The sequence below is a fragment of the Opisthorchis viverrini genome (genome assembly GCF_000715545.1).
Source record: "Opisthorchis viverrini unplaced genomic scaffold opera_v5_40, whole genome shotgun sequence".
Lineage (NCBI taxonomy): Eukaryota > Metazoa > Platyhelminthes > Trematoda > Opisthorchiida > Opisthorchiidae > Opisthorchis > Opisthorchis viverrini.
In genome coordinates, this window is record NW_008751694.1 from 1,803,856 (window position 1) to 1,822,833 (window position 18,978).

At 44.0% G+C, this 18,978-nt stretch overlaps 1 protein-coding gene across 1 annotated transcript; it reads left to right on the top strand.

Annotated features, from left to right (window-relative positions):
• Positions 1 to 677: 677 nt before the first annotated feature.
• On the top strand, positions 678 to 18,978 carry T265_13117 (hypothetical protein; the record flags this gene model as incomplete). The annotated part of the gene is made up of 9 exons (XM_009167270.1): positions 678 to 791; positions 1,151 to 1,483; positions 1,522 to 1,707; positions 2,981 to 3,301; positions 7,574 to 7,813; positions 10,814 to 10,993; positions 12,013 to 12,234; positions 14,557 to 14,643; positions 18,496 to 18,978. Coding segments are annotated over 9 exons (2,121 nt in total), but the record flags the coding sequence as incomplete, so codon positions are not given.

An 18,978-nucleotide genomic window follows, 5' to 3' on the forward strand; every position in this document is an offset into this window, starting at 1 on the left:
AAGAGTAAATGGGACGCAGCTTCGTAAGTGGTATGATGCACCCGGAAAGTGGCCGAGTAGACCCGCTGCCGAAGCCGGCCTGACAGAGGTAAATGAAAATAGCTGGCATGCGAACGACTTTTAAAGGGGGAAGGTGTGTAACTATGATACTACTGGTGGGGGTGCGAGTAGTATGTTCTGTCGTAAATCCGCTTTGTCTCTTGAAAAGTGAGATCTAATGCGGAATTCGTGGAGCTTTGTAGCATTTGCTTGGATTTGAGCATGCATCTGAATATTTAGGAAAGCTCAAGAAGACGCGTTCAGGAGAAGATGGATATTCAGTTTTTGTGAACAAGATGCACATGAGAGTTTTGCCTCCCTGTCCAATATTCTGTATCTGTTCAGTTGGTGTTTCATAATGAACGACTCTGCAGCGAAGGCCTTCTTCCTTTTACTGATAGTCGTACTTGTCTGTGAGTCCTGCTGCTCTTCAGAATTTAAGTGTCACGTGCGTGCAATCACGGGTTGTCTACTGAACTGCAGTACGGAAACTTGTCATGGTGCGCCGTGGCGACATATCCGTCGAATTTGCGTTGCTTTGATACCCAACTTCACTCCAGCCCGTGTTGGATTCTTCCTGATGGACCGATTTACCTGCCATAGAAGGAGGCTCGTCCACATGGCCCTCCTGTACATAGTCCTCAGCTAATCAAAGAAACCAGACGTCTTATCTGACCAATGTAACCGCGGCAACAACCACACGTCGCCTGACCAAACGAGATAGCGCGATCAGCAGGGATGTCAGTCTAATAGTAGGTGGGTGTTCGGGGAAAATTAAACGGCGTGCATATTTTTATTGGATTAATGCAGTTTTTCTATCATCCCAAAAATCACAGGGCTAGCAATGCAACCTCCTGCTTTCCAGTTATTGATGAACTTCCGCAAAGTGTTCTTGCATCTCCGAGCTTTTTTCCACTGTTATGTCCACTTCGTCCTATGTCCAACTAATCAAGCCCTTGGTTAGGCCCCGTATCACCGAAGTTTCATTTCGTTTGTCGTGGACTGGCGAGACCTCGTCCCACTGTCATGACTATATAAACCATACCTTTGCATAACCCATTAACTCGTAATTCTCACTCTATATTTTCAGTTCATGTACTACCGTTATTAGACGATTATAGCGTACATTACGCCCTTCTATTCTGTCTCCTTTCTAATCTCGTCCAGGAACTACTCGACTCTCTCCACCTATCGTGACCACAGAAACCTTTTATTTTATAGTACAATGCTTTCGCGATTACCATTGCGGATATTTCTAAGATCAGCCGGCTCGAATTATCTCTTTAGACTGAGCACGAAATCCAATTGGCTTGATGAGGGCCAACAAAAAGCAGTTGTTGAGAAAGTGGCCAAGGAACAGCAACAGTTTGAAGAACAATTGCCGCTGGCAACAGATGAGGAACCTACTATTTCAGACGTGCCTCAGGCGACTGCACAGCTGTCAGTAAGTTTTTCATATTGTCACGTTAAGTGAAAAAATAGGTGTCTGAGGGTAAACGGCCGCCCTCGACCGCCGTCGCGTTCGTCCCTTGGACACTTGGCCGTTTATTGCAAGAAATGAATGTCCGGAAACTTCCTTCAAAGCGTATCCCGAATGAGGAGCAGTCATTTCCAACCCTTCTCCGGAATAGCCCTTTTGTCCAACTGGGCGACTTCAACTCACGCGAAGTGAGTTTACTCCTATATACACTTTTTTATCGCCCTATACTTGGATACAATATCGCTGCTTCAATTGTCGTTTAATGGCATTTTATCCGCGTTACCCAATTTTTTCTATCTGATTTTTCGATTACTTTGCCAAGAGTGAGATTTTGTAGTCCACATAAATGTTTCCCAATCATGGCACCGGTAATATTAAAACCAGGATTTATGGAAGGCACATTGTCCAAAGGATGTGGATGCATGGATGTTGTCCCAACCTTTCAAATCTTTTCAGGTTTTCGTCTCACAGAAGGCGTCCGTGAGGGTTCGCTTTGATTTCGTCATGCGCTTAGTGGCAAATGATTCAGGAATACCGAACTCTTGTGGGGTGTTTGATATAACCGTGGATCTGTTGAAGCTCTAGTTTTCGCCCCGGGCATTGGTAGGTTTCTTCAGCTGTCAAATAATTGAAGGAAGTGCTTTCGCCTCATAATGAAAAACAGTTATGTGTACATATTAGTGCACAAGTGGCGATAGCCATAATACAAATCAGAAGGTGAATGTGCACTAATAAAAGCTTTTAGTATTTCTGCGACACGTATAAAAATAAATACGATGTGAAATGGGAGGAAGTAAAAAAAGGGAACTTGTCGGATGTGGGAGTCCCTTGGTGAAAGTCCGGACGGGGGTAACTTGTTTTCTCCGCAGTTTGGCTGCTACACGTGTTCCATGATTGTCCGTGGACTTGGAGTGCTTGGGCTGACGCCTTGCTTCCTGCGCGCGCGCGAGTCTGTGTGTGACCTGACTGGGTTCGGTTTCCCTTTATGTAGGTCCCAGTGCGTACACGTGGGCGCGTCGGCACATAAGTGTTGATACGCTGACTAGGCGGTGCAGACAATCGATGTCCGATGAGTCAGCTTAATGCGACGTGTTTGTGCGTATGAGAAAAAAGACAAGCCTCGCGATCCAGTGAGCGACTGGGAGTTGAACAGTCAAGTATGTGGGTGACTGGGTCGCTACAGTACACCGAAGATTGGTCTATTGACTTTCATACTCAATTTTCAATTCATGATAAAATAACCTGAAACGGAATCAACTTGAGGTGTTATTCCGAATGTGGATTTCATGGTGACATTGAGGAAAAGTTTACTTTTGTAAAGCAGTCGGTGCTATTTTAACGCTTTCGTTTGTTTATACTCAGAAGCTACTTCCTGAACTTCCCTTCTGGGTTTTGTGAAATAAGGTCGAAGACGAAGGTGATGGATGTCTCGTGAACATTCTTTCATTTATCTATGTTCAGGTTATCGGAGTTGTTATTGAGAACGTCAACGATACAGACCTTTATATTGACTTTGGTGGGAAGTTTCACTGTGTTTGCCCTCAACCTGCGAATCAACACTATCCCCGCGGTAGTCTTGTTCGCATTCGCCTTCGCGACCCAGAAATGACCAACAAATTTATGATCAATACAAAAGGCATTAGTCTGTGTGAAGCGGACGCGACACTTCTGGGGCCGTACCGAGGACGTATCGTGAGGAACGCGTCGGGGGAAGAGATGGAGGTGCCAGTGGTCCCGGGCGATACTCGGGGTATTTCTCGTCCAGCCACAGAAAATGACAGTGTTTGGTATGAAAATTGGCGCCTACTCTGATTTTTTTTTATTCCTAATCCTATATATTTTTAGAGAATATATAATTTCTTCCCCGCACTTGTTCTTTCTGAATGGTTGTGAAATCAGATGACACTTCCTTTCGTTTTTAAGGGGAATTTTGCTGACCTGGCATATTTACCTGCCGCTTCCGTTGAAGCACAAATTTCGAGAAAAGACGGTCACGTGTGATTATATCAGAAACCTGGGTTGACAAAAACGTGACAGCTTCTCGAAATCCCTTTGGATGAAAACCGGCAAATGAACGAGTTGGAAATGGTGAAAGACTGACTGAACATCATTTTCAGCCAAATTTTTCTCATTAGTCCCACCACGCTACTCAGATTCACGTTTTAGTGCAACCTACTGACAAAGTGATCGGTAAGTTGTTTCAACAGACTAAACTGACCATTTTGACATTGGATCGAATCAGACAGTAACATCATGAACGAAAGGTTCAGCTGGTGAGTCTCTCGCAAAACCAAATTAGTTTGCAAAGGAATGTACTTCGCAAACAGTGATTGCTTCAATAGTGTTTTCACTTCGAAGGCGAGTATAAAACAAAAACTCGAAGGTTTTGCTGCGCTACTCCTTCACAACCAAAATCTGTCGCCCTCTGACAAAGTTTACCCGCGTGAAAGACATGTAAAACTGACGTCTGAGCGTTTTACCTAAGTAGCCCACATGTATTATTGGCGGGCAGCTAACATGTGATTGGTAGGTAGGGCTATTAGCTGTCTTGATCATGTCTTTCAATGGGCAAGAGGCACCTTGATGAGTAACCCAAATTTTGGCTGTGGCTGGGTTTCCAATGTCTCAACAATCATCCCACAACAGTGTCACGCAGCGCGCAATTTTGTAAACCTCATTCTTTTGCGGTACGGATATTCTACAAATACCAATAGAAAGTCGGAGGTGAAAATCTGTCGCTTTGTCTCAGTGTGCGCTCATGGATGGCACCTACACAACCTCGATTGGGCGGCGCAAGGTTTCTGTAGAGTTTGCTTCAGTTGTTCCTGAATTTCGGTAATAGTGATTTCTCTGCTGTTTCCAAAGCGAAATGTGACCTACTACTATCTTTCTAGATTGGACTGATGCTTTATTTCTCTACTCGGTGCTGCTCACGTTCCGTTGGATATGGTCACAATACTGCTTACCTAGTTATCTAGTTTATTTACTATGGGATGACATAACTCAACAACTGAGGCTTCAGACTTGTACTGTCGGAACATGCAAGACAGTGGTCCAGGGTGAGACCAACCTGTGGTCAGTTGCCTTCTGTGGTAACGTCATAGCAACGTCTGTAACGTAGCCTGCAACGTCATACGTGGTCACCAGGGCTCCTGAACTTTGGGAGCGTATAGGGACGTTTTTCGCGAGGACATAGGTATGTGGATTCCCTTAGTTTGGACAGCATAATTAAAATAACAAAAATACTCCGGAAGTTTGACTGTTACGTCAATGCAGGTGACAGCGAGTATATATGGATAACTTGATAAGATGCAAGTGCAGCTTCCTCATCCTCTAACATGTGCCTGGCGCCCATAAAGTGGTATTATGCTACTGACACCACTACGACGCAACAGGGCAAAGTGTTTATTTTCGTTAGTACAGGGTCCGTCAACCGTTTGAAAAGCACTCGTGGGTTGAAGATATCTGAAACGTCAGGTGGTTCAGAAATGCAAAAATACGCCTCATGGTGTTTGGAGAAAATAACTCTATCGACAGATTGACTGGCCAAGCTTCATGGGCTAGGGCGTGTAGTTCGCACTTCAGAAGATGATGATCCTACCCCGATTGAACACAAACTCCAAGTTTGGGAAGCAGTCTGATGGTCAGGGTAACACTGATCCGACAGCAGGTCTCAAACAAAATGAGTTGTGCAACATATTTGGGGGTTTAAATAGAAGAAGTAACGTCAGTGATGAATAAGAGTAAGGTTGAAGTTGGGAGGCAAGTGTTATCGATTTTACCCAAAAATGGCGATTCACAGCTAAGCTGTCTTTATAAGACCGATAGTAGATGGCATTGTTTCACCACCACATGAGCCGGTCAGATTTCTGGCAGGTATCCTTAAACCGATTTCCGTCTCACTTCCGAAATTCGTATGACTGCCAAAAAAGTACCTGGGTTTCAGTTAGAGCTATACGAAGTTCCCGTTAACTTTGATGTCAACTCAATGTCCCTAAAGCGGACGCTCCGACGGTAGCGAGGGGGCTGTTGCTGGCAGACACAACGCTGCAAGAACGGACGCAGCTCTCCGTAGACGTGACAGTTGAAGGCATAAAAGTATGTCTAAATCTCAGTTATCTTGTTTTTGATTCAGTTATATACTCGCAAGAACAAGGTCTAGCCATGGGATCACCAATATCCCCGATTTTGGCCAACGTACATGGAAGTCTTTGGAAATGAAGCTTTAAAAGGATTCCAGTGTCCGCCAAGGGGGTTCCGGCGTTACGTAGATAATACGTTCGTTGTAATAAAGCGCGCCAACGCCAACAAATTCAATATCTTAACACTGACCCTCACGTTGAGTTTAGCATGGAGCCAGAGTCCACATCGGGTACACTGCTCTCGCTTGACTGCATTACACACGAGTGGTGGGAAATTAAAAAACCGCCATCCAACGGAAATCAACAGTTGGTAATTCGGTCTTAAACTAGTTCTTATAACATCCAAAAACAGTATATGCTAGTATAGTTTCAATAATGTTTAGGAAATTAAGAGCACCATGCACAGAGCAGGTCGACCGAAGAGCAGTACAACTTGAGGTAAAAAAGCGACTTCAAGATAGCGGATATCCAGTGGGTATTGATGTCAACACGGCCCAACGCAGAGTGGATAGGAACGGCGGTCATTATATACGAAACAGGGACATCTGAAGTTATTGAAAGGATGCTGAATACGACTAACCCCGGGAAAGCATTCCAGAATGGAAAGAATTTACTCTCGGTGTTGGTGCAGTTGAACGGTCGCCTTCCGGTTGATAGGATTAGGAAATGTGTATACAAAATAAAATGCAACGACTATGCGAGGGTTTATGTACGCCAGACAGCCACGGAAGTGCACACCAGAATCGATTAACATAAGCGATCTATTAATGGACCACCGAAAAACGAAGGTGAATATCAGGCGATAGTCAAAGATTTGGCAATGGCAGGTCATGCACTAGACACTGGGCACAGGATAGATTAGGAAAATCCGGACATTCTGAGACAGGGTTCAGAGTTCACATCACAGCGTTTGGTGGCCGAGGCGGTCGAAATCACCAAGCATCCCAGCGTGAATAGAATAGAGAGCGTAGAACTCAAGTGAAGAATATCTGTGAACGACCCCCAGGAGGAATATCTCCGTAGCCGAAAAAGCAAGACCGCAAAATCCAGTTTCAACATGAAGACAATCCCTTTAACTAATCTGTCGTAAATATTAGTCATTCTCACTAACCAGCAAACATGAACATCAGACCGACACCCAGCACTGATCAAGTCAGCTAGTCATAAGACATCTCACTGATTGGTTCCCTGAATGCCTCAAAACCCGCTCAACCTGTTCACTCACTTGACCTGACGAAGCTTTTGTGTCAAAAGCGAAACGTTACCCGGCAATAAATCCATCGATCGTTTACCAAATACCTCTGAAACGATGACTACCCAATTAGATGAAGTAAATGCTTTTCGTGGAGGGTCCTCTTGGAAAATCTGTGATTGGCTTCCGAATGCTTAAGATCGGGTCATACACCAGCCAGATCGCACAGTGTCTTTCGTGAGTCCAGTCGGTCCGTGTTCGTCAGGGATATCGCACCGAGCTATATCGAAGCTAAGGTAAATACAATCACTTTTATATCAAATTGTTTTTCACGGGAGACGCATTTGAACATTGTGAGTAGTTATTTTTTTAATGAAAATACACCAAAGTTGGTACGCGCGCGATCACGAACCCGTTCGACTGTTCAGAGACCCATACATCCTATCCTTTGCATGGTTTATTGACCGCCACGACCTACTTGACAATGCTTATTTCGCCGCCAAATTTTGGTGGAGGTTGTTCTAAGGGTTCAGTGATGTTTAGACTCTAGCGCTGAATGTAGTTTTTGCTTTGTCCTCACCCTTGTTATTTGCCGTAAGCACCCTAAATGGCTTTTTACTTTTCTGTCCAGTTGTTTTCCACTGCCTGGATATCTGTTTTCATATCGAGTAAGGTTCGTGTGGCTATAATCCAACCGTAATCTGCTATGTTTCTTCACAGGATTCCGGTGATATTGTACAACCGAACACCAATACAGGGCAGGCGGAGCCCACAAGGCCACTTAATTTCAACGAGTCTATCTTAAAGTGTACTGTGGATTTGCCTGCTGGTGTAACTGAACCTGTTAAGGGATATGATTTCAACAAGGGTATTGAATTTATGGCCATAATGAATTCCTTCCGTTCGACTGGCTTTCAAGCCACACATTTTGGACGGGCTGTCGATGTGATCAACATGATGGTTAGTTATTCTGCTGCTTTTTACTTCTACTGATTATTTAACTTGAACGGGGTTTTCGTTCCTAAACATTGATTGAACATGTTTGTTTAATTATCCAGCTAATTTTCCGCCACCCTGCATGTCTTCATTAGCATTCAACTGTGGCTGTGGCATTTTGTCCCCGAAGATTAATAAAACTTCGAAACGAATCTTCGGATCATATCGATCATCGATTTCAACAAGCACATAGAAGTTTGTCCATTCCTATCAGGTTTGTGGTAATTTCTTTCTTGGTACTCATTTCTCCCATCAATGTGGTCAACGTACATAACAGGGCACTCGCTTTCTACGCGTATCCGGGCCGGTGAGGCAGCAGGTTAACCCGAATCGAATTGAGTACCCCTTTCATTCAGAAGGTAGTGGGGTATCGTATGTGTCGGGTTGAACATAATATGGATATTCCATAACATGTGTTACTTCTACCACGTACAACGAATAGTGCATTTTAATTTGGAGACATCCCCAAAAGAAGTACGTACGTAGATTTTCGAGACCTTTTCGATTCGTACTCAGCCATATCTGAACCAAGAGGCGAGATGGCTCAGTGGTTTGAGCGCGATTTTACTGAGCGGAAGGTTTATGGTTCGAAGCCGATCCTGCCTCTTTACTTCCCCTGTTTAGGCTTGGGCAACCTGACAGTATCCTAGCTATCGTGCTTCCATCTGTTGACATGCCAGTTGGGAACAAAAAGGGTGCTACAGCTGAACAATTTTATATCTGAATCAACCTCTGTCCGATGATGGTTTTGGGAAAACCCACCATATCCTTCTGGCACGCGTTATGTTTTCACCCGGTAACATCGAATTTAATGAGCAATGGTGGTAGGACAATACGAAAACTAACATGATGATTAACTAGTTGTGTATCAATTTGTTAGCTATAAACCATGTAACAAAGACACGGTGGTTCCGGTGGCTGCAGTTTCGGCCACCAGAAAATGGATGCACAGGGGAGATATGACCGGGCATTGGAGGCGATGGCGGAGTCAGTTAGTTGGTGTTGGATCAATCTCATTTAATGAAGAAACGGTAAGCTGAGCGGCTATGCATTGCAGACGGCAGCTTTGAGGCGCGTGCACCACTAACTGCGTGATTGGGCCGTATGGGCCCGTGTCATTTCTCATTGATAATTTGGGCCCCGGAGTTCCTCTTTCTGCGTCGTTGGAGGCACCGAACGATATGGCGACTGACCGATGTCAGTGGCTTCCATGTTGGCAGTTTCTGAAGTGTAGGCATTTCCGGTGATCCAGCTGAGCTCACGACTTGCCCGCTGTTGGCGACTTCCAACTAACTCGATGTAAGTAATTGTGCTGAAAGTTTGTACCTGTCAGGAGCAGACGGTTTTCAGCACACAACTTAAGATTTTACTCTCCATTATCCTGCGGTGGGTATTGATTTCAAATTTATCACATAAATATGCTTCCTTCGGGTATGGTTGTCTAACTTAGGCATTCATATCACCTGCCGGGATGACTATCCGTTGTTCCTCCATCATCTTTTTCAATTGAAGTCTGTTAGAGCGTATGCCGGCACAGCAAATAGATACCGTACAATACAATGTCGGCTGTTTGCTGGGACCCAGTCCGTTAAAATGATGTTAACCTTGGGTACAACTTCCATAGAGTAGATACCACTAACCGTTACATGAAGATCAGCAGATATCTGAAGAGTAAAAATTGAAACATTTGAGCTGTCCTAAACAGCTTTAGGTGCACCACCGATATGGGTCTTGTATGTGTGTTTTGGAAACAACATACGTCAATAGAAATCAGTCTGAGCAATGGATGCCTATTTCCCAACTTGGCAGGATATGAAAGATGATAGATACAATATAGGAAAGATTTTTTCAGTTCAATCAGGTAGTGTTTTGACTTATTTTGCTGGGTGATTAGGATACGGAACGATGGTTAAAGAACTGGCAGGCTGAATGACCACAGTGGACCAGTTGAAGGATGAGGAAGTGCGGGTGAGGCCTGGTGGACGAAGAGCTGTAAGGGTGAATGGTATTCCCCGGTCGCTCAGGCTGTAGAAAGCTCCTAGGTAGGCAGCCCTCTTAGCTTTCCATAAATGTGTCATTTTGAAGAGTCTGGGCCTAGCCCTTTCTTCAAACGAGGCAGAAAATTATCCATACAATTTTCTTCATTCTCAGGAAACCCCACTTATAGGAGTCTAACCATAACGGTCTTTTCAGTTAAGGGCTGTACCTGCAAAGTGGTCTCCAGGGGACCAGCCAGGAGTGGCATTTTCTAGAGGGTGATCTACTAATCAAATAATCGTTCAGCTGCAAGACCCTTTCGGCGCCTAGCTGCCATGCCACCGGAAGGAAGCACGGGGTCTGGGATACTGCCAGGATGCTCAATCCTAGACAGGGAAAGTCGAAAAGCGGAGGTCGGGTTCGACCCACGGACCTCCGATCAGTAAATTCGCCCTCTAACCACTGAGCCATCTGATGAGAACTGTCTCCTGAGAAGGGCAGCTGTCGTTGGGACTTCACTGGAAAGAACGTTCGGCAGTTGTTTTTCACCGACACTACTGTCAAAGTTCCTGAATTCTCCGAGACCCCACTATCAGCTTCGCCCTTTGTCATTTCATCGACAGTGTTGTTTGAGGCTTCTCGCGAAAAACCTGTGAATAGTAGAATTCTCTTTCACGGGTGGAAGCATTTTAATGTGGGAGATAATTAAAGGTTTTTCTAATAGTACAAACCCTTAAGGCTCCAATCAGGCAAATCTATTCATATCGGACTGTCGGTTATAGTCGCCCCAGCGGGCGCGGGGAATTATTTACGAGATGACTTTGTTTGAAGGTTGATATAACTGGCGGAAAGTGTCAGCCTGATATCAGACTGCTCCGCATTCCTGGCATTTTTTATTTCGGCATATTCATTAGCCTATTTTTGTTTTAGATTTCAGTCATGGAGGAATGGTAGCTTTATCTTATGTGTATGATGCTATTTTTACAGCTCGATAAACGTGAAGGAAATCTGGAAACGGACCTAGATCGAAAACAGGCGGAAGTAATATCTAGTCTTCATCCGCTCAAGCGTCCACTTAACAACTGCACCATTTTTCTTGGCTACACATCCAACATGGTGTCGTGTGGTGTACGCGAAGTTATCCGATTCCTTGCTCAACACAACATGGTAAGTCAGCCGTATGTTTCCTGTGTTTCACTTTTCATCCTCCCTCACTGGCGTGATTATTGTGGCCAATCCTATATGTTTAATCTGATAGATCGTAGTTTGGCTTGCAGAGGGGTCACACTTTTACCTCTGATCAATTGTCACAAAGTATGGCAACCCTTCTTTTCTAAACAGTCGTCCGTCCATACACTTTTCGTCTGGTAGAGTAGTTCAGTAGGAACCGCTGACACCTTTATCATCATCAGAGTGCACCATTGGATGCGTAAATTACCTAATTCAGTTAATCGATTTCAGCAATACAGTAACAAGACTTAATTGGCGATATGTTTCCATCGGATGCTAAGAAAAGCACTCAAATTTGGTTGATTAACATGGTGAGAAATAGAGTGGAGTCACATACAGAAATTACCAAGGTTCAATTCCTGGACAGATACACCGAATCAGAGGTCTTTGCGTGCACACTGCTGACTGAGTGAAGTAAACTGAGAACCCTCCTTTAATGGCTAGCCACCGGGACGTTCGGGTGGGGTGAAATTACCTGAAACGCGTGGTCTGTGATGATAAAAGGCGTGGACATCAACGAAACCGAATGACAGTGTTTTTGTCGGTCTGTGTCTTTGTTGCTTTCAAATACCCCAGCAAATGCTCAGCTGTCCCACCTATGCTTGTGTCCCCTCATTCACAAATGAACTTTTATTGATGCGAGCGCATAATCCTGTCGACCGTAGTGGTATTTGTCTTGTGTTTTGAATTAATGAGCGAAACCGCAAAATCTAGGTGGAATGGGACTCACTCAAATGGCTTTTTCCCCTAAATCTGGAAAGCCAACCAGCATTGTGGTTATGGCTTTTCCGTGTGACACGTATTGACTGACCCAACTTGTTTTTAATGTTTTTCCTGAAATCCCGAACTTTCCCGACCTCAACATTTTCAACAATAGGTTTTCCAAACATTTTTGAAATTCGAGATTTTCTATTTTTTCCTATTTTTTCATGTAGTGGTTCTGTTTTTTTCTGCAGGTTGATGTGCTTATCACGTCTGCCGGGGGTGTTGAGGAAGACTTTGTGAAGTGCCTAAAGCCATCGTACGTGGGTGATTTTGAACGTTGGTCTGGGCATGAACTTCGAGATCTTGGTGTGAATCGTACAGGCAACCTGCTGGTGCCCAATAGTAATTATGTGGAGTTCGAAGCCTGGTTGTCACCCATCCTAGACCGTATGCTTTACGAACAAGAGACCGAGGTGAGTGATAAAAATTTTTCGGGTTCCGAAAATCTCAACACACAAAGTCTACTGTTCGTATTGGAACTCATTAGATAGGCATAGATGGGATAGCTCTACCAATCGATTGGTGTTTTTCTGTAATTCTTGTGTTCAGGATTTCACATTCTATCAGGACTATTAGGAGTGAGTGTTTTGCCATTAGTCCCACAGTCGTTTCAGCGCAGGATTTAACAGTTCTTTTTTCCTACAATCCTTTCTGTGTGTTCAAATACTAGCCTGTTTCTCGCCATCCGTCGTATGGTATTAATGGGATATCTTTCCAGCGTGACTATCCACCCATCGTCTAGAAGCCGGAGCTTCCTTATGTAGCTGTGTAACTCGCATAGTCACATTATACCAAAATTAAAACTTGGCATAATCGGCAGTGTATCGAAATGTTGGAGTGATTGGGAATGATCGAGCCCATGAACGGAAGCACATCCCTTCCCCGCCTTTGTCCATGTTTTTTCTGTCGTAGCTGATCAGTAGAAGCGGAAGCGCAATCTCCCCCTTCACGGCCCCATTTGAAGCACCTCTTAGATGTAATTCATGCATCGTTGCGTCTTTGAGATTGCTTAATCGCCCATAAAATCCTGCATACCGAAAACGCGAGGGTTACACGACTGAAGTATCTGTTGCGCAGATGCTTCCAAACGGCTGTTTGGGAATACTCAGGAAGTGAATAACTCGGTGTGATTCATAAGCCGTCCTATGGTGGGATGTATTCTAAGAATGAGCAGCGGATGAAGTTCAACTCTTGATTCTGGTACTATGCGGTCGCGGTGAATTGGTTGTTATTCTCCAACATCGTTGTTGGAATCACTAGATACCCCATAGCCCATACACGGAGAATGCAAAATTCCCATCTGTAACTCCCATCAGAATCGGACTTTGTGGTCCGCGAGTCGTTTGTATCGGAACATGTTTCCTTTATCTTCTGTTTCTGAACCGTGAGCTGCCGATTATTGTCGTCAGTTTCTGGCCATTGAGTAAGAAAGATGCAACTTGAAAATGTCAAAGATGAAACGAGGAAAACAGATCTGAGAAGTCTGTTACTGAGTGAATACCAGAGCGCAATAGTTTTGTGCGTAAACCCTATTGACTGACCAACCAAAGTTTGGTTAGCCCATACAAATGCATCAGGGTAGTCGAATTTCTGAGATAACACACAGGAGGCTACCCGGAGACATTTAAAGACATGACATTGGGCCAACAACTCAACGGCTGATTTTAATCTTCTTTTGTGTCACATGTGAAAGCATGTACGAACATACCGCATCCTGGAATCTTTTTTATTCATCACAACCACAACCGAAGGCTTTCTGTCGTGTATTCTCTGACTACAGCTGCTACTTAGGTCAACTGCTATGTAGCTATTATGTTACGTGGGATTCGATCGTTAGGATTAGAACTTTTCAGTCAGCTCCTTGGGTTGAAATCTCACAAGTTCGTTTTTTTCTTTAAAATGTCAAACTCACCATCAGCCGGGAATGAAATATGAAACCCTCGATACTTACAGGATATAAGTAACATGATCAAAAAAGAGAACTCTACGGGCTTGTTGGTGTTCTCTGTGAAGTTCCCACCTGAAATACCAGTCAACACTCACGCGTGCAATGCTAATCTGTACTGTTGAGGATAAATGTTAACAAACTGCATAAGAGTTCAACTAAACTACCGCTAGCCACCTCGTAATAGATCGGGTGCTCACTGTGTCAACCACCAGCTAGGATGTTCTTCGAAGGGAAGGCTGGCACATACTTGGCTCGGTGGACGGTTGTAAGGCGATTCTTGGAAGATGTTCGAAACAGCTTTGCCGTGATTCTAGACTTGCCAACACAGGTTGAATTCGTTGGATAGGTTCATACTTGACAATGAAACTTGACAATAGTTCCTACTAGGATAGTGCTTCTCTTATGAGGGTAGGATTTGGCGATTTCATGGTCAACGGCGTTGAAGATCTTATTTTTTCTACTTCACATTGGTTGATCGCATTAGTCCAGTCGCGCTAAAGACTCAGTAGCATTCTGGATTAATTGAGTTTCGATATCCCACGTCTCCCATGGTATAGGTATTTGAGTTCATAATCCTGAGGAGTATGGGGGATAATCGCATTTTGCGACAAAGAACTTGGCTGGCTGGTAGCATCCAATGAATTACATGATATGTACGTGTCTCTACCCTGTCTGCGCTCGCTTTTTGTTTCTGGGTCCGGAATGACGTTTTACCTAGTGACTCATCCTAGGCCGCTCTACACTTATGTACTGCACCCTTAAACTATTTCCGCGTTTTCCGTTTCAGGGCATTAACTGGACACCCTCGAAATTAATAGACCGTCTGGGTAAGGAGATTAACAACCCTGAGTCGATCTACTACTGGTGTCATGTGGTGAGTTTCGATGTGCTAGCGTTTTGCCGTCTACTCTAGGAAAAGTCAGAAGGAGACTGTTGTGTGTTAGCTGGCCCAAGCAACCCAGTCTAAATTTTCGATTTCCAAGGACATCGCAACAATCGTACTGAGCTAGAAGCAAGTGATTCTCTAGGAAGCCTGGTTAGCATACCGGCAGTATCCGGCTGATGAACGCTATGATTGTGTAGTCTATTGCACTGCATCACGCTGTCTATGGGCGAATTAACTGACGCTCAATAAGTGAACTAGGGGCAAAACCCTTTAGATTCTACCATGTACACAGCGGATAATATCTGGATTCCAGACCGGATCATTACTCAGCAGCCATATTTTATATATTATATAGTATTATAAAAAAACTTTACTTGAAGAACGAACAAAGTGGTATGTACCTGTGGTATGTCTTTATTTGGGCTAGCCAGATTTCCTTCGGAACTGTTCTTGTGTCCATGGTATTCATTTCGGTATGACTGAAGTAACTGAATACCTTTCGTACGCACCAATCACGTGATTGTGGCTGTTCTTTCCAACGAGCCTGTGAATGAGTTTGACGCTTCGCGAGCTAGTATGCCATAGTCTGTTGGGCAGTGGAATTTCAACAATTACATTTTTATGGATAGGATGTCGGCCAACGGATATAAATGCTACAAACCCACACAGTTTAACTGGAGAGTCGAGAGGAAGACTAAAAACAACCAGCACTCACGAGTTCAACGACATTACTATCCATCACTGCCCTCATCTACGTTTCACTTTGGTCCCGTGAGATCTTTTGGTGTGGCCTTTAGGATGTGTTTCTTGCTGATTTTAAACGAAGTTGAAATGGCCAACTCGATTAGTGTCACGTTGTTTTTCAGTGGTTCTCATCTCAATTTGTTGGATACCTGCAGTCCCCTATTTTACAACCACTACATGTACTGTACTGCGAAGTTATCGCGTACTCGAACCTGGACCGACTTGGTTTCACTGGGACAGGGTGGCAAAATTAGCAAGATCATCAATCCAAACCCTTCCAAGTGTTCCGCCAATCATACTCCTTTCAAAACGTCTTCCCTTTGAGCAGGCCAAGCCGTCCGAAGACGAAACTACTAGGCCCCCACATCATTAGAGGCAATCAACAACAGATGGTTTCATTTTGAATGAGACAGGTGGTGTCAAATGACAATCACAACTGAGGTTCACACAATATAATGGTCATGGCAAACATATTTTCACAATGTTTCTGCGGAATACCCACGGGTACAGTGAAGAGGTCAGGTTGGAGTTGGAAAACACATTTCCTGGTAGCCCTTCTCCAGTTGCCTGTTTGCAACTCATGTCCGGCCACTTAACGCCCTTCCTCTGAGCCCTTACTTCACTCCTACCCAACTCAATCATGCCATCCAACTTATTTTTTTGTTTAATCTTATTTCTTATTGGGAATGATCTGGGTAGGCACACCCACTAGTTCATCGCTACGCCACACTATGCACACTAACAACGCACTGATATTGTCACATAAACTGGCGATGAAACATTTGCATTCAAATTGCCCAGCTCAGCAAACAAACCAACGATTATCTAATCTTATTTGACCCGTTGTAGTGCAGATATCGCTTTAAAGGTCACAATCCCAACCAAACACAGGTAGATGTTTAGAAGAAGCATAAACCGCGTATGAAGACAGGTTACTGTATGTCAGGAAGCCTAACTTGGTCGGCAGAGGTAAAACTCGAACCGTGACACGTCACCTTATCCACACACCTCATCCACAGTGGATGAGGGGACCAGTTTTGTCAGATCTTTATCCTGAAGCGGTAGATGGACAGTGGATGAAAGGACCAGTTTTGTCAGATCTTTATCCTGAAATCACAATGTGCGTGTAATGAGTGCTCCAGATGTGAAAATACATTGAGAAAAGTGGTTACATGTATTGTGAACTGAGATAATTTGCGAGTAATATTGCGTGTTCACATCCTTGTACTTTCACCGCTCAGGTGAACTTTGGTGTTTCAATGAAGTAGTTGAGGAATTGGAAAGCATCTCTTAACCGGGTGGTTCCAAACCCTTAGGTTTGCTGGAGACAGGCCGTGATATGATACCTTGAAACGAAAGCGGCCATGGTGAAACTGATTGCGATGGGATCTTTGCATCCTTCTGGCTGGAATCCCATGTGATCCTATTTGCATGGGACTGAAAACCCTCAGGGCATGATGTACATTTTGTCAGTTCCTAGCCGGACTACCTAGCTAGAGTTCGCCTATTGTTGTGCACTGGGCTTATTTTGGCTGGGGTTCATACAGGACGCTGGGTCAGTTCAGTTGATGTCGTCCTACTTGCTCAGACATGTACATCTTACTGCTGTCCAAAGCTGTGGGCGCCCTATTCCTGATAGTTTTCTTTGAGGACATTGGTCGTGCCTACAATAGATCCCTACCCTTCTCCTTTCACCATTTATTGAGACTTTTATCTCTGATGGTAATATGACAGTTGAGCACCGGTGTATATCACTGGTAGAGCTGTCAATGATGATGATGGTGGTGATGATTATATTTATATGTAGGTGACTGTAATAAAGACAGGATATGATGAAGACCGATCAAATCCTGTCTGTACCAAAGTGGTTCGTGTTATTCAGGATTAGATTTCAATTACGCGTCACGCGAAGCCTCACTATCACTTATGTGATGGCTGGGAAACTTTTGGCGATCTCTTCGTCACTCAGTTCTTTCATGCCGCCAGGTCCCCATTAAAGCTAACAATTTTCATTCAATGCAACTTACTGTCCACACTCTCCGTCTGTTGTGTATATCTTTCAGAACTGTAGCTTCAGACTCATCCTGCATCAGTAGCATGCCCCATTCAGACAAATTCCTTTCAAATAGGTGTCCGGTGACGTCCCAAAATTACTTAATGTTTTTGTGTTATTCAGCAAATCAAGTCATTCACTTGTGGTTATCACGCAACTTGTACTGGGCAATTGACTCCTGATCTGTCGAGGATACTCTTTAACCACGAAGCTTCCGTGAGAAACTCCCTACGCCACTGCAGATAAATTACTTTTGATGAGGAATCATGGTTTTCTTTTAATTTACAGCAAAACTGATATCGCTCGCACTAGGTATTCCCTTCCAACATTATCCATTGGGTGCGATTATGTATGAAAAGTACCCTTCCCAAACATCTGTAGACTGCTAATTCTTTCACTAAATACATTGTTCATCGGACATCTATGCCGGTATGTGATGAACATAGAATATCAGCGAACTTGAGCAATTTCCACACTTTTTTGCACAATTTCATTCTTCTCTGGACTACTGGTTTCTGTCTTTAATTTCGACTCCCCTGGATTGCAGTCAGAAAAGAATATTGTCAAAATGCTTGTACATAACAAGCTAAAAAGGACCCATGTAACCTTGCCATCCTTTGAGACCGTTTTTTCCAATTGGGTACGCAACTTACTTAATTTTTCGAATGATTTCGAGGCGTCGTTCATTTTGGTTCAACATGCTTGCAAATCAGATAGAAACGTCGCAAGTGCATAACCTACTGGGATTGAATGACATTGTCTATTTTTTAGTGTATTTTGCCTGCGCTCTGCGCCACCGGTGTTTGCCAATGTTTTCGTTTCAACATCATTCCGGCGTTATCTTTCATACTCAGGCAGACCAGCTTCATCTTTCGCGGTTCCAGTTATAAACTATTATTCTGGATTCTCATCCTGGGTTATTCCGAAAGCCAGGGAGCACTGTGCACTGTTGCTCTTCTGGAAGAACGATGTTATCAACATTTGTATTGTTTGCATATTTCACACTGTTTAATCCTCGTATTACTTATGTCAAATCTTTGTAGAACAAAATTCCCGTGTTCTGTCCAGGACTTACCGATGGATCTCTTGGTGACATCCTATTCAGTCACACGTACAAATCCCCTGGCTTTCGGATAGACATCGTTGAAGACGTCCGACACATCAATCTCATTGCAATCTACTCTCGCAACACCGGTATGATTGTTCTCGGCGGCGGAATCGTCAAACACCATACGTTCAACGCTAATCTGATGCGCAACGGCGCCGATTTTTGTGTTCTGGTCAACACGGGACATGAATTTGATGGCAGTGATTCCGGTGCTCGTCCCGATGAGGCTGTCAGTTGGGGCAAGATTCGGGGTGCGGCGGAACCGGTTAAAGTTTGTGCCGATGCCTCACTCATATTCCCTCTGTTGGTAGCTTGTACATTTGCCAAAAGATTTGCCGATAAAGCTTCTGTATCTGTTAACGGTTGCACCTGATACATCATGTACAGTTTGTCATTGTAAAAACTAAAGATGGAGCAG